At 36.7% G+C, this 20829-nt stretch overlaps 4 protein-coding genes across 7 annotated transcripts in view; 3 read left to right on the top strand and 1 right to left on the bottom strand.

The window, feature by feature from the left end:
• Positions 1-20829, bottom strand: part of LOC136409530 (nicotinate phosphoribosyltransferase-like) — a 123683-nt gene that overhangs the window by 101423 nt on the left and 1431 nt on the right. For 2 of the 3 annotated variants that reach the window (XM_066391100.1, XM_066391098.1), the window contains 7 exons: positions 19606-19776; positions 19426-19552; positions 19029-19112; positions 18848-18972; positions 18288-18600; positions 17424-18099; positions 16544-17366 (listed from right to left, as the gene is read on the bottom strand). In XM_066391100.1, the coding sequence (XP_066247197.1) occupies positions 17289-17366; positions 17424-18099; positions 18288-18600; positions 18848-18972; positions 19029-19112; positions 19426-19552; positions 19606-19776 (1574 nt within the window). In that variant the 3' untranslated portion in view covers positions 16544-17288. Of the gene's footprint in view, positions 1-16543; positions 17367-17423; positions 18100-18287; positions 18601-18847; positions 18973-19028; positions 19113-19425; positions 19553-19605; positions 19777-20829 lie in introns of those variants that run through there. The other variant, XR_010752183.1, reaches the window with a different exon arrangement.
• LOC136409441 (protein tsct-1-like) lies at positions 833-7897 on the top strand. Of its 2 annotated transcripts, none has more exons than XM_066390930.1 (5): positions 833-951; positions 1176-1889; positions 2119-2228; positions 4931-4982; positions 5298-7897. In XM_066390930.1, exons 1-5 carry the CDS (start codon positions 916-918, stop codon positions 5466-5468), a joined length of 1083 nt encoding a protein of 360 aa, XP_066247027.1. In that variant the 5' UTR covers positions 833-915; the 3' UTR covers positions 5469-7897. The 2 variants fall into 2 exon arrangements, with proteins under 2 accessions (XP_066247027.1, XP_066247026.1); XM_066390929.1 differs by having other exon boundaries at positions 834-951; positions 1176-1964.
• On the top strand, positions 8056-10508 carry LOC136409440 (adenylyl cyclase-associated protein 1-like). The gene is made up of 8 exons (XM_066390928.1): positions 8056-8169; positions 8754-9097; positions 9150-9321; positions 9375-9542; positions 9597-9751; positions 9810-10016; positions 10070-10213; positions 10266-10508. The coding sequence occupies exons 2-8, from the start codon at positions 8780-8782 to the stop codon at positions 10350-10352; spliced, it is 1251 nt and encodes a 416-aa protein (XP_066247025.1). The 5' UTR covers positions 8056-8169; positions 8754-8779; the 3' UTR covers positions 10353-10508.
• On the top strand, positions 11831-12599 carry LOC136409665 (adenylyl cyclase-associated protein 1-like). Its single transcript, XM_066391332.1, has 4 exons — positions 11831-11979; positions 12032-12244; positions 12299-12442; positions 12503-12599. Exons 1-4 carry the CDS (start codon positions 11863-11865, stop codon positions 12584-12586), a joined length of 558 nt encoding a protein of 185 aa, XP_066247429.1. The 5' UTR covers positions 11831-11862; the 3' UTR covers positions 12587-12599.

Below are 20829 nucleotides of genomic sequence, written 5' to 3' on the forward strand. Positions count from 1 at the left end.
AAAATTCAAAATCAAAAAAATAGATCAACGTGACTCCGTATCTTGGGAACTTACGCAGCTCGTCATTAAGACTAATTTAAAGTATTTAAATCCATTGATCCAAAACTTACAAAATTGCAAAAAATAGACATTTTTAGAAAAATTTCGGAATATTTGAGTGGACTTTAATCGACAAAGTAATCAAACCTGAATACCACAATTCAAAGTCAAAAATCCTGGAAATGAAATTTTCCATCGATTCCTTCATTGTATGTCCCTACTTAAACGAGGATAAAACAAGATGAGACAATATTGTTAAAATTGAAAAAAGTTCATAAAAACATCTCTGAACTGCCAAAGGAATGTCTTGCATCCAAATTCTTTAGTTATTTCAGGAGTCTCAATACCATTGAGCGACCAGCTAAATTTCCCGATCTTACCCCTATCGATTTCTTTCGGGGATACTTTAAAAGCGTGGTTTGCGCGACTTTTGTACAAGACCTTCAAATGTTACTTTGGAAAAGAAAGAAGTTTGTCATAACATTCCACAACAGATCTTTGAAGAAGTGCGACGAGAATTTGAACATCGTTTGTATTATTGCATGGGGAATGTATTTTGAACATCTCTTAAAAAATTCAGAATTTGGTAAATCACACCTGTAGTTTCAAACTTGGGAGGATGATTAGTTTATGTTTTCAAAAATTATTCACTGAAATCCTCACAATAATCGAGTAAATTACAATTTCGCAAATGACTGTGATATAATAAAGCGTCTGGATTAAATCCAAATTTACCATTTCAGCATAATCTGCGCTAATTTTGAGAAAATCGATGACTAATTTAGCAAGACACGTGGCTCTCTACGGGGAACATTAAGAACATATTTTTTCGGATATTCGCCCTTAAATGTTGTAGAATGGGTTAATTTGTGCCTCATGGCCAGACGAGACGTTAACGGTTACGCAATACAGGTAATAAGAGGGCGCAGGCCCGGAAAGAAACCCTCTATCCAGGAGGAAAACGTCATTTTCTAACCCTGTGGAAATTCGCGTTTCGCGACATCACAATGCTGACTGCCTCGTAAAAGCATGCGAAGCCCCAATGTTCGATTCAGTTGGCTTAAAATGATTTCGATTTTACTCAAACACAACCGGCATTCTGCAGTTTTTGTTAAGTGGCGCTAATTATTTTTTAGAAGACCGAAATGACCAGCATAGCGGCAAAAAATAAGAAAGGGACTGTGATACACCGGACAACAAGTGAAACCTTAAGGCTGGGCGATGAGGCGTTCAACACGCAAGGAAGAGCCACCACAAGAAAGAAATCCCAGGCTACATCCCCCAGCTGTTCCTTCCAAATCACGGGGGTTTTGACGCGATACGACCAGGAGGACGAATCAGCTGATGATTTGGATGAAAGTCATACGGATGAAATTTCAAGGGTAACTGACAATGAAACTCCAAGCTTCTCCGAGGACTCCAGGGACGAGCAACAGCCCCAGCAAGTGCAAACCCTTTTCGGCCAAAACCCAGTAGCTAAGAATAGCCCTGCAGCTGAGGAGCTTCCGCCCCGAACGCCCCCTTCGCCCCCCGTCGTTAAGGAAGAACCCAAGCAGAGTAAAGAAAATATTAATAATTGCGAAATGGGGCGATTCAGGGTCGTCAAATTAGCCGGCATGGGGCCCTTCAGTCGAGGACGATGGACCTGCTATGATTATGTTGATGAGTCTTCCGATGTTAAAGAAGAACGCAACCCTGCTATTACCAAACCCTATTGGGAATCAAGCTGCCAACCTAGTTATGTGTATACAGGGTCTATACTTTTACCTGAACCTATTCCAATTTACGTCCCACTGTCTAATGAAAGACCTGTACCAATATCCTCCCAGTGCCCCCTGCCAATGTCGAGAGTGAGTTTTCCTAGTTGCCAGACTGTTGATACAGTTGTTAACAATTTTAGCTTAGATACTAACCAAAATAAACAAGTAAGTTCTGGTAGTGGACTTAGATACTTTTAGCTAGTTCAGGTTGATTCCCTTTGAATAAATCTTTGTAGTGCATAGCTGCTTGAACAAGCTTGCATGCTCTCTTATACGTTTCCTAAAATCGTTATCTAAAATTGTTTTTATTTGTTTTCAGAGTCTCGCCATTAGTTTTAACCAAACCAAAGTAGTTCCTCTGCAACCTGATTCAGCAATGGATGGTACTATCAAACAAGAAACAGGCCTAAACTCAAATGACAATACTGGGTGAGTTTCTTAAGTCTTAAGCAATAACGTTGGAATTGGGGGGTGTTTTTTCAAACTTGACCTTTATCAAAAATTGGAGTCGTAGTCACTGAACTGAACCACCTTATACATTATTGCATTTTTGAAGGTTCAAGTCCTACGTATAACATTTAACACTGCTGACCTGTATCAATTTTCCACTGCTTTCGCTTTCGAGATATTGGCATTATTTGAGATACATCTTAATTTTTTGAAATTTAGATTCTGTGAATTTATTTTCACGTTCAAATTAAAAATATTGATTGAAAACGTCAAAAATTTTAACAATTATTGTAATCTGTTTCTGAGATGCTGGCGTCCGAAATTTAATATTTGTCACTCTTCCATGATATGTCACTTGTCAACGGTTTGAAATTTTGATTTTGAAACTTTTACAAAATATCACGTTTTAAATTTTTGAAAGTTGAAAACATTTTGAAAAATTTACGAAAAAAATTTAAAATTTAAGCAATTAAGTCATTTGATTCTTTTTAAACATATTTTTATTGTTTTGAGTTAGTTTTTATTGAGTTATTCACATTATAGATCGCATAAATCTCTTATTTCTCACCTAGATTAGCGACTAAAAAATGACCAATTTTGAGATTGACAAGTAGTTACTAAAACTTTTATTTTAACTCTATTTGATCAACATAAACTAACTTCGTAAAAGAATTTACTGCATTTTAACCTAACGAAGAACTAACCCTAATAATGAAAAAATTCCAGAATTCCTAATTATTCTAAAGTTATCACAGAGTCGTACCTATAGGATTCTAATTGTCCTGAATCTGAAAGAAAAACGTTAAGGGCTTGCAACCTGGTTTAATCTAAACTGAATTTGTATTTTGAACCCCAATCTGAATGAATATTTTTGACTAATCCCGAATGATTTGAGTGGTTATATAGTTGATTTGCAAACAAATCTTGCAAATTATTGTAACTTGAAATATCATCACTAATAGGGTTTCAGCATTTCTGTCTAGTCTAGAATGAGAAAATTGTCGAATATTCGACTAGCCTGACCTGATCCGACCAAGATCAGATTTCAGCATTTGTGATTATTTGAGTATGACTCCAAAAAGTTTTTAATTGATCCAAGACGACTTGAGCAAGACGGCCTTAGTATTTTTGAATAATCTACACTAACTTTTTTTTATGCGATAAAAATCTACAAAAGAGACCCATTCCGATCTTTTATCGGCTGGGCAGTGTAGGATTCATCTTCGAGAGTCTCCCCCCAATGCCTCAGCTTTTCTAGACAAGTTGGGGCGGATTTGAAAAAAGTTCCTTTGCCTCCCCCCCTTTCTCTCTCTTTACTTCTTCATCTACCCTTCTTTTAATTATTTTTTCAACCCCATCCATCACTCCCTTCAATTTCTCCAGTCCCTCGGCCTCCAGATTTCTCACCGTTGTCTCCCCTTCAATATCCATTCCCAATCTGTTTTTCACTTCCTGTCTTACATCCTCAAATCTCCGATTATCTTCGGAAGTAATTGGAATTTTCCAAATTTTCAAACGGCATTTAGCAAAGCTCGAAAATGCGCAACTTTACCCCAATTTAAGCGACCTCGCATCTTTTATGGTTTTCGAGATCCCAATGGTGAGCAGCGAATTTGAATTAGCTTACATACTGAAGAAGTATAGATTGCCAGGCTGCTGTTGGCCTTTGTCAGCTTATTTAAAAATGATTTATGGCTCGTCGCCTCCGCCCATACTTAGGCTGGAAATAAATTCCACAGTAACCTGAATAAACCTGAAGTAACTTAGTGATTTGCTTTCCTTGTTAAATACCCTTCCCTAAAACTTAAAATAAATTCGTTTTGGACTTGAGACTTAGTAGCTCATTTTAACCCGCTTTTACCGCCATAAAACCGACTGATCTCTCAACAAGAAAATATATTTTTGCGAAAAAATTCAAATTAGCGGGAATTGGCAGGCGCCCAAAGAGTCTAGGGTTTTGGAGACAGGCAAAGAAAACAATAATTTCGCCCGACCTTAATAGACCCTTTAGGGCCGTAATTGTGGAAATCAATAAGAAGGACGCAGACGCTTATTCCGTTATTGCCAATTTGCTAAAATCACAATTTCCATGACAAACAATTTATAAATTTCATGTGAATTCATAATTTAAAATTATAAAATTCGTGTGTTTGTCATAAAATTATGTTCCGGGCATTATTAACTGATAAATTAAAATTTTTAACCACAGTTTCACTTTTCACGTCTCCCCTTTCCCACAGTATTAATTACCGAATTAGGGTCTATAACCAGTCGTAAAAACGCTCAATCATCTATTTGGCGCAATACCCTCCAAGAACTCCTCAACAGAAGGAGTTGCGCAGTGGCAACACCGCTTTCCCTTAAGGGATTAGAAATCGTGGTTTCCACTTTCCCTCATTTCGCGCAACGTTCTAATGGAAATTTAGCCAGGCAATGGCTTCGAGCCATGGAGAGTCGTTGGGCAACGTAGCTCAGTCTGTAGTGGTTCAGGAATCCGATGTGGGAAAAATATCGAACGCGAATTTGTCTTTGGGGGTGAAAGACTTGGATTTTAATGAGGCTACTTTTATTGCTGTTTATTGTTTCATAAGGAATTTTGTGGGGTAAGAAGCCAGTGTTTGTTTCAGCCAAAAGAGAAAATTTATCTGTGGGTGTTTATGGACTATTTTGCCTTTTTTCAGAGCTTCTGTCTCATGCACTGCTACAATCGACACCAAGATAGAACATGCCTTGGTAAGTCCTCACTTTCTTTTGCCAAAAATTACCTTTTTAAAACTCCCTTCCAAAATCGTCACTCCCCGAAACAGTCCCTATTCTTTATTCATTTCATTGTCCCATATATCACTAATGCAATTACTTTAATGTACAGTGATTGTAGAGCAATTCTTTAAAACTGGATTTACATATGAACATGTAGCAAGTCACGCCAAGTCTGTGTCATGATTCCTGGAATTTAACTGGAAAATTAACATTCAACTTTCCTCAAAAAGTTTATTTATTACCTCGAAATCCTTTTATTACGCCAAAGAACAGACATTTCCTTTCCAGGACGTGGTTAAAAACCACTTGACTCACGCAGTGCGATTGGAAGTTGAGGAGCTCAAAGTTAAGATCAACGAGTTGGTTGAACGCATATCTTTCTTGGAATATGAAAACGACATGCTGAGATCCAACGTAACTCCTGAAGTTCTTGCCAATCTTGGAAACAGAAGAAACTGAGCATATTTACCATCAGAGATTCAATGAATATTCATCGCCTATTCCTAGGTTTACTTCTCCCTTAGTTTATTATAGGATCGAAAGTTATTGAGGGTTTAATGTTTGGTGCTATGGAAAATGTGATTTTGAAGTTGGTATTTTTACAGGAGCAGTATGTTTTTATATTTTGTTAAATTTTATGGTTGTATCTTTTGGCATGTAGTATCTCAATAAGTTAGGAACATCGTTGATATTATTGCGTAGAATATCTGTGATTAGAAAATTCCCAACTGGAGGAGTGACATAATCTAAGTTAAAATTCAAATTTTAAGAATTATTATTCACGTTTGGACTCTTTTTTATGTGGATTACATGAAGGTAACTTATATGATTTAGGTTAACGTAAAATAATAATAGACGTTACGAGAAACATCTTCGGGTGGTCTAAATTTGTAATATCAGTCACCAAAATATCAGGAATCTTTATATAACCCCCCCGTGAATTATCAAATCTTATGGTTTCCGATATACCATTAGTAAATTTCGAAATTGGACCACCAATACAGAGCTTCTTCAGTTTTTACATGTCTTTTCAGTGTTTTCCCCTGATGTCAAATTGTTGTTAGTTTTTTGGTTTGTTTGAATATTTAAAACGCGATATCAAGACATCTCCCGTTTCTCAAAAGGAATCTGTCAAGATGTATAATGTTATTTGCTTCAAAATAACCGAGGCTGTGCCATAAATAAATAGTAAGAACACACTTTAATTTGCCTTCCAAATAACTTTCATATATAGGAGTAGTGAAGAAAGATAGTTTACGAATAAGCTATGTAGTCTTTCCTGCCCTTATTTTGACTATACGTGGAGGTTTGTAAATGTAATAACATAGGAGTAAGTAAATACTTTAACATGTATTACGTGTCTTCGGTACAGCTTTGAGGGCTACCAATCATTTTGTAAAATCCTCATTTAATGTAAGATACGACATTTTGTAAAGTGAAAATCCATGTTTGATGTTCATAATTATCCACACTCTTAAATATATTTAAAAAAATCTCAACAAAAATTTGAAATATTTTCAGATTACCTTCAGGGACCAAAAAACTGTCAACTTTCGAAATTTTTTGAAATCTGAGCTTTCGCCCTGAAGAGTCTTCTTGCACTTCAAATTGTATCTTCACAGAAAATATCGGTAAAAATAAGTGCCAGCCTGTATTATGTATAATAAGGGGCCAATAAGGACGATTTTCTGACTTTTAAGTTACGATGGTAGGTAAGTCATTTCATCCACCAAGGAATCTCATGCACGTCTTAAAAGTGTTCTAAAACATCTTTTAAAATTTACAGGAAAATTTTAAATGTATATAAGTAAGGAGGGCTTCTTGTTTGTCCCCCGTTATAGCAAGTAGCTTTTGTATTATAACTATACTGGTATTACTACTGTCATATTCTCTCCAGTAGTGTCTCGAGGCTTTCTATAAAGACTCCGATTGCATTCAGGGTGTTATTTAAGAATGTGGCAAAACTTCAAGGGGTGATTTTTTGGGTGATTCTAAAACGAGAAGTTTATATTATGTAAACATAGGTCCGGTAATGCTTCGTTTTCAAGAACTCTTCGTCTTAGAATCTCTCAAGGAATAATTTCTTGAAGTTTGGCTACGTACTTAAATGATACGTATGCAGGGTGTCTTCAAAAATGTGTGCAATATCCCGGAAGTTAAAAGTCCTTGTCAAAAAATTGCACTTATGCTTATAAATTATTTTTCAAAAACTTATCCCAACGGAAATACAGCTTTTCAAAATTTAATAGAGAAAATGGTATTTTCTAAATAAATTTTCTTGCAGTTGATGAAATTTAATGAGTTCATTTCAAAGTAATAAATTTATTTTTAACAACTTTAACACAAAAATGTTGTTTATTTTGATATCTAGGTGGTAGGGTAAAAAATACGCGCAAAATTCCATTACTTTTGTAAAATACGGCCTTTGACAAAATAGTGTTTTTCTGGCAAACGGTTCGGTTTACCTACATCAATCAAGAGTACTTTTTTTTCTTAGATACGCCGGAAATCTAGTAAACCACATAACGATTAAAAAAGTCCAAGACCTTAAAAGTTTAGGGATAAAGAACTTGAGGGTTGCTTCCTCTCCGCCTCGCTGAAGATGTAGAAAGAAGTGTTAGGTTCTATCTTATTAACCCAGTTAAAGTGATCCAAAACGCATTAAAATTCATTAACAGAATAAAAATAATTTAGAAAATACTATTTTTGCTACCATACTTTGAAGAGCTGTATTTTCGTAAGGGTAAGTTTTTAAAAAACAATTTATAAGCATAAGTACAATCTTTTCACAAGAACTTTTCATTTTCGAGGTATTGCCTACATTTTTGAAAACATCCTTTATAGTCACTTTAATTTACAAGGTAATTACCATGTTTCCTTTATTTTTACAAGTACAATAAACTTTTCAAGAAACCCTGTGGCCGCCTTTCTTTACCTCGACATTTGGATGAAGTAACGGCCTTTTCCAGATTTCGGAATTCGTTACATATCCAATATTTACAAGCAAAAATCATGAAAAACCTTTGCCAACGCATTCCAAAAATATCGCGATGCTCATCGCTGAGAAGTCAACTTAGTATTATATTAGTAGTGACTATAGAACATACATAAATTGTTACTATTTGATACTGTAACAGTACTACAGCTCATCAGGTTTTCTGTAAGTATTATTGAGCTTGAAATTCAAAGTTTCAGTTTAAAGCCGGTGGATTCTGGTGCCCGGAAAAACAATTTTTACGTTTTTCCAGTTTTTTTGAGGTTTGAAAAATTGATTTTTTTAAGTGCAATCTCGAATCGATAAGTGTTTGCTTGATGCAATTGACATTTCGCACCTAAAAATCCCTATTTGAACTTGAACTTTTTATTAATAATTGGATTGGGAGTGACCTCATTTCTTGGCATGATATATTTGGGATGCCTATTTTTAGACCACGGCACTGATATTCAAGTGAATGAATATCTTTCCTATATGGTATACTAATAAATTTGAATATGCAATGCAAATTTCATCCATCAAGGGTTCTAGAAAAAACACCCTTTATACCGGACGGAAAACTTGATCATTCTGGATCAGTGTGATTCAATGTAAATATATTCTCGGTCTAATGACACACTTAAAGCATTTCACCTAAAATAATCTGCTTAGATACCTACCAACATCTGTTTAATGTCTTTATTAAAATTCAAAAATAGCACACCCCACTTACATAAAAAACAGGTGTTACATCGCTCATCCTTTTGCAGAAACCTCTCTCCCCTCTTGGCTCAAAATGAGTGTGTTAGGATTTACGGACATAATACAAGGACCTTTGGCTCAATATAACCAAGTTTCCCAGCAAATTGGAGGCGATGTGGCTCAACACAGCCAACTCGTTCAACAAGCTTTCAGGGCACAGCTTCAGTTCTTGGAGCTGGCCACACAAAGTAGCAAGCCATCCAATCAGAATGATTTGATGATTTTCCTGAAGCCCACCAGTGATAATATCGCTGCCATCCAGGATTTCAGGGAGAAGCACAGGACTTCGCCGTTCTTCAATCACTTGTCTGCTATTAGCGAGAGCATTCCTGCTTTAGGGTGGGTCGCAGTGGTAAGTTTTGCCGGTGGGGGGAAATAGTAGCATTTATGAATTAGTGATTTAGAGCCCTGCTCCATCTCCTTATGTCAAAGAAATGAACGATGCCGGGCAGTTCTACACAAACAGAGTTCTCAAAGACTGGAAAGAGAAGGACAAAAAGCACGTGGATTGGGTCAAGTCTTGGGTTCAAACCCTAACTGAGTTGCAAGCTTTTGTGAAGCAGCATCACACTACTGGTGAATATCCCCAATGCATACATCAGTTCCTTCCATTTTAAAGTTCTGTACAGGTTTGGTGTGGTCTGGCAAAGGAGCCCCGGCGGCAGCCCCACCTCTGCCTCCCTCTTGCCCGCTACCACCCCCACCATTAGACAACTATGCCCCAGGTGCACCAAATCTGAATAATGACCGATCAGCCCTCTTTGCTCAAATCAACCAGGGAGCCAATATCACCAGCAGTAAGAACTATAATCTTAGCCAATTTATCCAGATTCGCAATTCTGATTTTCCAGATCTGAAGAAGGTCTCGGCAGACATGCAAACCCATAAGAACCCGGCATTGAAGCAGGAAGGAGCAGTTCCATTTCGAGGGCCTTCGCAGAGCATTGGGACGGGTCTATCTGATAAACCACCAGTGTTTACCAGGGATGGAAAGAAGTGGAAAATTGTAAGCAGCTCCTCACTTGCTGGATTTATCAGATGCTATTGCCATGATTTTTTTTCAGGAGTATCAGACTAGAAATCATAACTTGGTTGTTGAGAATGCTGAAATGAACAACGTCGTTTACTTGTATAAATGTACTGAGTGTACAGTAACAATAAGGGGCAAGATAAATTCAGTTGTAATAGATGCCTGCAAGAAGACTGCTATTGTTATGGATTCAGTTGTGGCTGCAGTTGAGTTCATTAACTGCCAATCAGTGCAGATGCAGGTTGTTTTATCTTTTTATTATATTACTTCTCTTTAGGTAAATTGATTTTTTAGATGTTTGGGAAAGTACCAACAATCTCCGTCGACAAAACAGATGGATGCCAAATTTATTTAAGCAACGACTCTCTGGATGTGGAAGTGGTGTCTTCTAAGTCTTCAGAGATGAATATTTTGATTCCCACTGCTAATGGAGACTTTGTAACGTTCTTGTGTAAAATAACGTAACTTTGCATTATTTATTTATTTGCAGGTGGAGCAGCCTGTTCCTGAGCAATTCAAAACCGTCGTCTTGCCCAATAAGACGTTAAAAACCATTATTGTTGAGAACAAAGGGTAAAGAGCCAGTTAAGAAATTTCTGCGGAGAACTGTGTTTGTTACTTTGATAGAGTTTTATTGATAAGTACCTACTACTAATAGCGCACTTTTTTCTTATTTAAACATCTTTTGAGATGTAAGAGTGATTCAGCAAGAATAAATTAGATTTTCTTCAAACTTTTGGCGTATTTCTTGCATTACTTGACAATTCTCAATATCTCCTGACTACAGGAGTGAGATAGCTGAACGAAATTGGAAATGCAAAATTAAAATATGTCTTGTTGTTTGTCTGATTTAATGCTAAAATTTAAAGTAACAAATATCGCAATTTCTTATTTGAAAAATCATGAATGTTCGTTAGCTTCCAAGATGTTTTGTTTAAATTTTGTGTGACTATATGCATTGAATACTGGCCTTAAAATTTAACGGGAAATCTGAAAATTACAAAAAATTAGGGAGTTCCATTTTAAATAACGAAGTTGGTAGCTACTTCCGGTATAACCGGAACTGCCGCCATTTTGAAAATATTCAATTTGGATTTAAAATGGTCGATTCTAGTCTGAAACCAAATTTCATTGGTCTACGATGGTAGAAAGTCAAAAATTTTCTAATGAACGGATTCCGTAATCCTGCATGTATTCTGTTGCTAAATTTATTTCAGTAGTTGACTATTTTGGAGGTATTTTAATTTTTCCTTAAAAGTTAAATTATTACCTGGCAAATTAATAAAAAATCGTAGGTAAAAGTTTTATCTAACGCGCATGTAATAAAATTTTATTAAACTCATCTATTTACGTCCTTGCTAGCAAGCTCGCTCAGCCGTGAAGCTGATTCACCTCATAATACCTTACGTTACGCACTTACTACATAAATAAATATTTTCGACGATAAATGGACGTCTAATTTTGCGCTTTATAGATCTTTTCGTCCAAAGATTTGAAAACGTTTAGTTGGCTAATTTACCGAATCTGGAACTTCAGATTACTCATATCGAGCCTTCATAGGAGAATACACGAATTCTATAAATTTTGAACGAAATTTTGAATTCTGGCGATTTACCGCTCACATACTATGATGTGATGGTGATCTTGCGATTGGCGATGTGATGCTAGAAGATCTTGTGACACGATCTAGTGATTGTGACGTGATCCCGAGAAAAATTAAAATAATTTTTTTCTCATATTTTCTTTTATTTTCAAATAAAGCTTTAAACGTTTTCGTAGCATCAAACTATTCTTCAATTGTAACAAAAATGCGATAAATGATTTAGCATCTATGTTCAAGGCTTGCACAAAAACTGCTAACCGCATCTAAATTCTAAATCTGCACTCACGCAATTGGCCCTTATCAATAATCGAAGATTATAAACAATAAGCAGAAATCCATGCAGACAATTTTATGGAGGGGCCTGGTTGATAGACAACCTGAGGTTTGTTACATCAGCATTCCCCAAACGTCATTCTTGAATTCCGATTGGAGCCCACAAGAACTTGAAGCAATTCTATTGGTCAATGCAAATTTTCCTCGAGAGATGGAACAAAATGGACGGTATTCTGCCATTAGTACGTCAACCAGCGCCATGGCACAATCTGAAGATTTTCACAATAATGTGCCCCTAAACATTAAACAGAGGAAAAAATGGAGATTTGTAAGTGCTTTACGGGATTTTATAGTAGAGAATTAACGCGTAATTTTCTTAGGAATATCAAAGAGGACATCATTTGCTGGTGGCGGAAAATTCGTCAAGCGATAACATCGTTTTCGTGTATAAATGCATCAATTGCACAATTACAGTGAAGGGAACAGTGAATTCTGTGGTGATAGATCAGTGCAGTGATGTAACAGTTGTTTTGGACACGGTTGGGGGGGCTGTTGGGATTCTAAACAGCCTGGCAATAAGACTGAGAGTTCGAGTAAGCTGTTCAAGCCATTTCACTATGAAAATCTGAGATTTCCACTCCTTTTAGATGTTTCATAAAGTAGCCACAGTATCCATAGAGAGATCCAGTACGTGCAACATTTACTTGAGCAGCCACTCATTAGACGCTGAGGTCATAACGCTGAAATCTACAGACGTCGCATTGCTCATACCAAATACTTATGGGGATTTTGTAAGCTTTTTCCAATCAAATGGGCTTAAAAGTACTGAAAGGTGGTGCGATTTTTTTCAGGTGCGGCAGACGGTTCCTCAGAAGTTCTCCACCAGATTAACTCAAGACGGGGAATTGGAGACTTTTTTAGTTATTAAGAGATAAGGATGTGAGACTGATATATATGTTGAGATTATAATATATGTATAAAATATAATAAATAAGCTCAAAACTTAAGCGCACTTTCAAGCCTAAAGTGTGACGTTTTCCTTGCTATATCATTCCGTCTTCTGTCATTCTCTGGTTGTGGATTGAAAAGAGCTGGATATATTTCTCACGTGACTCCCATCACCTTAGGATAATGAAGAAGCACGAGAATTTGCGCTCGTACCAACCACAAGTTTATCACCAAACGGACTTCAACTTTCTTCAAAGAATGGTCCCCCTCCAAGAGCAGCGAATCGAAATAAAAAATCGGCCACTGCTGCATTGTCGATCGTCTCAAGTTCCTCAAATATGAACGAATCCCCAACACCTGTAATGATAATCGCGATATCGATGAAATCCCTCAAATTGCTCGGACTCCTCGAGTTTCTCGAGCTGGCCCCTGCAATGCTTCTGTCGATACTCAAGTTGCTGTTCCCCATGAATATCGAGATGATGCAAGATTTCCCTGAGTACTACCTGGCACACTTACGCGAGATTCTTGCATGAAATTCATCGCACGGGTGAAAACTCGTTCCATCCCTGATCCAAGATATGGCAGAATGATTTTGGTGTAAGTCAGATTTTTTCATCGGTGATCTTCAATATGGTTTTATGTGGCATTTTTCACGACTATCAAAGATGCAGCGTGGGCATAAATATTGAGGCCACAAGAGGATCCGGTCTGCGTGTTCCCATGCTCAGATAGGAGAATCGACGTCACAACTCCCGTAAAGTTGGTGGCTGCAGAGCAGTGCAATAGCCCCACCATTGACGGAGTCCGCCACCATTGTGCTAAAAATCGCCTTAAAGTAAATTGAGTTTGAAAACTCCCAAAATATTAAAGATGGACTGGGTTTTTGAGCCTTTTTTAACAATGATTTTATGGCTTATTGGAAGGCAATCTATACTAATTGATAATGCTTCATTGTTCAACTTCGCAAGAATTTTTACTTCATATCTCTATGTCAGCAATATAGATATAAAGGAAATCGTTTGAGTTATTGATTCACCTGAATTGGCTATTAAATTTTTTTATAAGTAATCAGCGCCACGTAGTGCAGAGAAAAATACCCTGGCTGTAATAGGAAATAGTAACTGTCCCCTCCAGTGAGATCCTCAACCAAGTCCCCTCCAATTCAACCCACCTCCACCATTTCACTTCCAGACGCCAATGTGTGTGGTCAATCGTTAAATTCGGTCAAAAAAATACAAGTTTTCATGGTGAATCCTAGAAGAAAATGAAACCCCGCAAGATCCTCATAGAGAAGAAGTCTCCAGTACCATCCAGACGATTGAAGGTTCCTGCTGCCCTTTCCGTCAACCCTGCTAGGGCTGTCGAGCCCAATGCGAGGCTACCCCCGGCACTTCAACCAAGAGTCGTCAGTGCTGATGGGTTGTGGAGAATTGTAAGTACGTTTATTTCAATTTGATTTGAATGAATGGATTTTATGGTTCTATGTGGAATGGAAAAATGCTGACTAGAATTTTTGCTGATAAGCGCGACTATTCCCCTGTAACGGAATCCTTACTTGATGTTCGGATTTGATAGGAGCGATTGTGAATATATTTATAAGATTGCCAGTGGTTTATGCTAGATCAAAAATTTTAAGATGAGAATTTTTTGCGTTAAGTTTTTGAAAATTTGTACACCTATTTTGTTTAAGACTTTCCATGACAAAATATGAAGGTCATCGGTAGCCATATACAGGGAGTTATGCTTTTTTGAGTTATGTACTATTTTATGCTTTGTATCTTTTTTTTGGAACACCTTGCACGAATTCTGAATTCCTACTTCAATTCTTTACCTTTTTGGTCTCTTGCAGTATTTTTATATCTTTCACCGTTTTCGTAGAATTTGCAAAAATATCTACCGATGCAAATTAAGAATGTAAAAGTAAGGAACAAAAATCATCCGGCTGAGTTATCGGCTATCTGAAATGATTCGTAACGTTTGATCAAATTTTTTAAAATGCAAATAAATCTAATCCAAAACAAAATTATAAAAACTATTGAAAATGTTCTCTTCTCAAAATTTGGGAAAAAATGTGAAACTTTGCCACCCTGTATATCGGAAGTGGTGCGTTTTTGACTGTGGGTCTATTAGCATTTTTTCTTTGCTTTCACAGTCTATCGCTCCCTGCATTATCTCCATGACGATATGTTACACCCTGTATATTGGTTTCAGGAATCCGAATTACAAATGAATGACGTAGAAAATTAACTTAAAGGGTGGCATAGGGTCAATGCAAATCAGTATCATTTCAGTTTTTTTGGTGCATTTTTATTGCCCAATTACATGCTTAATGGCATCGATTTTGAATATTTTAAAGAAAATTAAATTTGAAACATTTACATTTGTTTCAGGAGAATTACGTCCAAAATCACTCTGTGCTCATCGACAAAGCCAATATGAAGAGCATTGTCTACATCTTCAAGTGCATCGAATCCACTATCACTGTGGAGGGAAAGGTGACCGCAATCATCATTGACAATTGCAAGAAATGCGTCATTGTCATGGGCACTGTTATCGGATCTATTGAGGTCCTCAATTCTCAGACGATCAAGACACACGTTCAGGTGTGAATGACGCATTATGTGTGTTATCATTGTCATCTTTACTATTTAATGGGTTCGCAGAAGGAGGGTATAGTGTCTAATATCACGGTCGACAACACTGAGGGGTGCTGCATGGAGCTGAGTCCTCAGTCTCTGGGGGTTCAAGTGATCACCTCTAGGGCCACTGATATGGCAGTGGTGTTCCCTCTCGGAAACGGGGAATTTGCAAGTTATTATAAAATTGATTTTATAGTTTTATAGAGATAATAAAACTTTCCAGGCTCGGAAACTTATTCCAGATCAGTTTAGGACTGTTATCTCCCAAGACATGTTGCTAGTGACCAAGTACTGTCCCAAGTAGGTACCCACCTAGATGATAGAAGACTGGGCATGTCGTTTTGTGGCTGATCACCAATACATGTTTTTAAATTGGTTTTTATGTTTTGAGCCTATACAATATTTTTCTTAACTCTTAATTTCTTGTTTCTGTATTGGGCTTTTTCATTTTACGCTCGTTTATATAAACGTATAAGATGATTAAAATTCGAAAAAGAAAAACAAAACGCTCTTATGAAGTGTGACAAGAATAAACAACACTAAATAACTGTCACTAGTGGGAAAAGAATCGGAAAAATGTCTTATCGGAAAAAGAAACATGAGCATGATCATGACATGAAGTATTCAATTATAGACCAAAAGTGCCCCTTGACGCCCCTTTCGTACCTGTCGCCGTTTCGCCATAAACTTGATTTTTGTGATTTATTACTCCTGAGCCTGTTGCTCTTTTGCTGTGAACATGAATCATAAAATATCCCACACGTCATGGAAATAATAGATATAAGAGCATGCTTTAGTTTGAAATGATTTGAATGTTCGGAAATAAAATAATAATAATATTTTATTGTTATCACCCTGTAATTTAGAATGGAAAAGAGGTTGAACCTATGTTTATATGAGCAACTCAACTTTAAATGCCCTTATTAAACCATTTCTGAAGCCCAATTATAGGACCTGGAACACTCTGCACAATACCTATTATAATAGGAGTCCAACTCATAAAGGGGTTGTGTGATCCAAAAAGACATTTACAGGTACGTTTAGTACTTTTCGCAGTTGCGAACATAAACGTAATCAATCCGATTAGCGATCATGGTTACGTTTGTAGCGTAGTCGATGTTGCATTCTTCGGAGCGCGTAGCACTGTTTTGTTATAAGAATCGGAGTAACACCGCACGTGACTTTAGTAAATTTTATGGATGTAGCCAAGAGAAAAAATTGGAGAAATTAACATAAAATTAAAATTTAAAATTTTGTTCTCTAATTAAATTTTAGCTAGGGATGTGGAAATAAAACACTTCATTATCATTTGAAAATTATATTAATAAAACAAGTGTAAAGTTTTAGCGTTTAGGACGGACTAGATCGCTCGACTAACATTGCAATAGGTCTATGCTTAAGCCCGATTGTACTAGCAAGGTTTAAATTATGTTCAAGTTAAACTCACTCGAGCCCTCTCAGAAGAATAACGTTGCTATCACAAATGAAGTTGATTTGGTAGCAACAGATTGCTCATGGAAGGGCTCAACGAAGTTAAAGCTTAAGCATAATTTATGCCGTACTGGCACAATTGAGACTCATTTAAATTTGCTAATAAATCTAGGTAACAAAAACGTAAGATACAAAAAGTATTTAATTCTAGTTATTTTGTACTATAGGGCAACTAGTTTGCGCGCCTATTGAGCAGAACATAACAAATCGGAATGCCTTGTTTCCTCTGTTGACAGAAATTTATTAGTTATTGTCGTCATGTTAACATATTGCACTATCTGTGGGTAGGTATTAAATAAAAATGTTATCTGACACCTCCAATAATTCTAAGTCGTTTAGCGGAGATCACTACCTCTTAATTCGCTATGCTTTGAATTGCTTTAATTAAATAACTTTATCTAAAATTGAGCCAAAAATCTATTGTAGTATAGTACCAGTTTCCTTATTTCCTTCCCAATTACGTAGATCATCTGATTTTGCTTCCATACATTTCAATATCTTCCTCCCGAACGTTTTTAAAGTGTCGAAGAGATTTCGGAGTGAACTTGAGATGCGTCTACGACAATTCTCCAATCGGGGCATTTTTGAGCCACTGATCATGAATGAAATGATAAAGGTCATCACTTACGGCTACCTATAATATTCAAAAACTAATAATCTGAGTTACCTTCAGTATAGTTATAGCACTAACCTTATATGGAGTGGGGTTCAAGTTTCTTTTGATGTCGGACCTCAAAGTTCTCAAGGAACTGGTAACTTTCTCCTTGATCTCCTTCAAACTAGGCAAACTCTTCAGAATTCTCCCATCAGCCCAGCACAACTCTAGCAACTTCTCCACTTTAGAAGGCTTCACATATGCTCTTTTAGACTCCTCGAAAGGATGCCGGCAAAGAATTTTCTCGTTGATTTTTGGAGGAGGCTCTACAGACCTCTGTAGCAAGTCTACAAGCGCATGACCGCTCTCGCTGTACAGCCTATAAGCGTCCTTATTTCCCGGCATAGTGACTTTCGAGACTTCCTGGCTCAGTTTTATCCTTGGGTAATGATTCAGTTCCACCATCTTGTAGACGCACCCTAAAGCCGGTTGCCTTTGGCAGGTAACCAAGTGGGTACCAATGCCAAAACAATTAATCTTGTGACCCTGCTCATTTAGGCTGATTATTGTTTCTTCGTTTATGTCGTTGGAAGCCATAATTAGTTGGTGCTCAAACCAGGGAATGTTAAATTTTTTGCTAATTTCTGTGAAGTAATGCCGAGCAATGTTGGAAAGGTAGCAGAGATCTCCACTGTCTAATCTTATTCCTATGGCGTGATATCCGAGATCGTTCAGTGCCAGTGCGACTGCACAGTAATTTAGAAGGCCACTCCTGCAGGGAAATGTCTTGTAAGCAGGATAAAGAACTCGAGGAACGAAAAATATGTTTTAGAGACAAATAGCTTTCACGATATATCATAAAAATCAAAAAAAGTGGCAAAATGCGATTGCTTTACCATCTCGAATAAAATCGAAGTAATTTCTCTGTTAGAATTGTAACGAAGCATGGAACTTATGTACCTTTGTACTTCATAGGTGTCCACTAAAGCCATGAACCCATCAGGGAAAGCTATGGCAAACGACACTAGGGCAGCCAACTCTCCCTCGTTTGCTTCCGAGGAAATTACTTTAAATATAGGTAAAAGACTTTCCTTCCATTTCAAGGCTATTTTCAGCAAGTCCCTAGGCTTGCCGCCATTTTTAGATGGAAGAATTGTGTTTTTCAGCTCTGAGAACCCATTGAAGGAAGTAATATAGGCGTGGGCATGGGTGCCCCTCACTGGTATGTCGAAGAGTTTTCCTGCTAGGACGTTACTGGTGCCATCAAAACCCCCTAAAAAATTATCTTCAAACAAATTTTAATAGGTAACACAAAAGCCATTAAACGTGCCAGCTTTTCCCACGAGTTTGGTATAGTATTGATTGAATGGAATATTTGACACTCTCAGCGCCTGGTACCAACTTTAACATCGTAAGTCGATAACGCTATTTGAATTTCGCTAATTAGAGTTTGTTCAAATTCGATCCCTAATTTGCTTTTAAAACCCATTGGGACATAACGCAGTATCGCAAACACTTACCGATATACGAATATTTGGAAGCTGATAAGCCACCATCAGGCCCTTGAGCTCTTCTAAGCCCAAATTCAAACAGCATTAAATTTCCAGCTGCAATTCTGTATCTTGCAGCATTTGTGGCCATTAGACTGCAATTCGGTAATTGTATCGTCACACACAATGATAACCACAGCACAGAACTTACCTAGCATAATTAACTAAAGTAAGCAAAGTGGTTTCCAATAATTGAACTACTGTAAGTGGGCCTTCTATCCTCATTAGCGGTACTCTATGAACGAAATTTATTATTTTGATAATGGCATGAAGGTTTTGACTTATAAATCAATCATTGTAAATTTTGTGAAAATGTTGGAAGAAATTTCCAGTCTTTAAATGGAAAAAAATGTCATTTATTATGTATATCCTATGACGATATCGACACTAAATTACTGTTCGTGCCGGAAATAGTTTTGTATCCAATAGAAAATGCAGTGATGCTTCAAGGAAACCTCCTTTCATGGGTTTGATACATGTGCTTTTAGCATGGAACTTTGTAACCTACAATAATTGATCTAAGGTTCAAGGTGTGTTTGATTACTGACCTAGGGAAAACCACTGATCCTTCAGCGATGGCATACAGTTTGACGTCTTTTGCCGTGAGAGTACTCAGGAATTCAAAAAAATCCTCTTCAGTATGGGGGGGTAGAGCGGTTTTAAGGTATTCGATGTCTAAAATTAGCTATGCCATCCATCATCGTCCATTAAAATTGTGCCAACCTTACCACTCTTGGAGTAACAAAATTTCCCTAAAAACTTCAAGCACTCTTCGAGCCCTGCGAAAATAGTGAATTCGCCCTGAAAGGGATTTTTCCGGAAAAACAGGTCAAAAACCGCATGGTCTTTCGTTTTTCCTGACTTCCAGTAGGCATAAGCCATGGTAATTTGATAGAGATCTAAAATAATAAGTAGTTCTCACGATGTACCGAGTGGTACTAAATTTGAAAGGTTTACATTAACCAGAATACAGGGTCAGATTTGTATATTTGTCATTCTCCTATAATAAGGCTTGAAACTAATCAGATCTATTTGGGTCACTACATTAAAGTGTGGAAATATTTTTGGAGAAGTATGTTCCAATTAGTTCTTTTCTAAATTTTTATTTTTAGATTTGTAAATATATACTGAGAAAGTGATTGTTTTCAATGTATTCCTGGTCTGGCGTAGATGCTTAAACTTCAAAGAGATAGCAACGAAGTTTATCGTATCGGAATTTAAATCAGAAAAATTTGTAAAGAAATTGATTTTTTTATATATTTTTGATTAATTTAATCATTATTGATTATTAATTATTAAATATCAATAAAATTATAATGCTTGATTAAATTTAATTAATTTAACAATAATTCCGAATATTCCCTAAAATGGCTAAAAATTGTAAGATGAAAATTGAAAGTTTCCAATTTTTTTTTGGGCTTAGAAACGTAATCTTAAAGTGTTTCACAATGGTAATAATGTAAAGCGCTTACTCATCAAAGTCTATTCATTAAAATAAACGAATTCATTAAAATAACTAAATATACTTATACGGTGTTCTACTGCGAAATGAATAGCTGATTCGCTGATCGATAAACATATCTGGTCGATAATGCCAAAATATTTCTAAAAAAATCAAGAATTTTGGCATATGTTAAGCTGAGAAGAAAAATTTGCACACATGAGATTCATTTTATGGCGAATTCGGAAACCCGCACCAGTGCGCACTCAAAGCGATAGTACGATAGAAGCGGCCCATCTGCAGTCCTGGTTCTAATATATTATTAAACGTGTATATGCAAGAAGTATCTTTTAAACATTAATAGTTTGAAAGCAGCAAAAATCGCAATAGGGTGCTTTAAACGAAATAATAAAAAAAATTGCGAGGATCTAAAAATGCAACAATGTACAGGGGGTAAAAAAAGTAAATTCTATTGCAGCTGTTTTGAGCCACCCCATATGTATAAAACAAT

The sequence above is a fragment of the Euwallacea similis genome, chromosome 6 (assembly GCF_039881205.1).
Source record: "Euwallacea similis isolate ESF13 chromosome 6, ESF131.1, whole genome shotgun sequence".
NCBI lineage: Eukaryota > Metazoa > Arthropoda > Insecta > Coleoptera > Curculionidae > Euwallacea > Euwallacea similis.

What these genes read in the sequence shown, in the direction of transcription:
- LOC136409440 (XM_066390928.1), top strand. Translation starts at nt 8,780, where the DNA reads ATGAGTGTGTTAGGATTTACGGACATAATACAAGGACCTTTGGCTCAA. An exon ending in CTTTAGGGTGGGTCGCAGTG is followed by an intron (nt 9,098 to 9,149) that starts GTAAGTTTTGCC and finishes TTAGTGATTTAG; the next exon opens with AGCCCTGCTCCATCTCCTTA. An exon ending in GAAGCAGCATCACACTACTG is followed by an intron (nt 9,322 to 9,374) that starts GTGAATATCCCC and finishes AGTTCTGTACAG; the next exon opens with GTTTGGTGTGGTCTGGCAAA.
- LOC136409441 (XM_066390929.1), top strand. Translation starts at nt 916, where the DNA reads ATGGCCAGACGAGACGTTAACGGTTACGCAATACAG. An exon ending in TTAACGGTTACGCAATACAG is followed by an intron (nt 952 to 1,175) that starts GTAATAAGAGGG and finishes ATTATTTTTTAG; the next exon opens with AAGACCGAAATGACCAGCAT. An exon ending in ATACTAACCAAAATAAACAA is followed by an intron (nt 1,965 to 2,118) that starts GTAAGTTCTGGT and finishes ATTTGTTTTCAG; the next exon opens with AGTCTCGCCATTAGTTTTAA.
- LOC136409665 (XM_066391332.1), top strand. Translation starts at nt 11,863, where the DNA reads ATGGAACAAAATGGACGGTATTCTGCCATTAGTACGTCAACCAGCGCC. An exon ending in AGAGGAAAAAATGGAGATTT is followed by an intron (nt 11,980 to 12,031) that starts GTAAGTGCTTTA and finishes TAATTTTCTTAG; the next exon opens with GAATATCAAAGAGGACATCA. An exon ending in CAAATACTTATGGGGATTTT is followed by an intron (nt 12,443 to 12,502) that starts GTAAGCTTTTTC and finishes GATTTTTTTCAG; the next exon opens with GTGCGGCAGACGGTTCCTCA.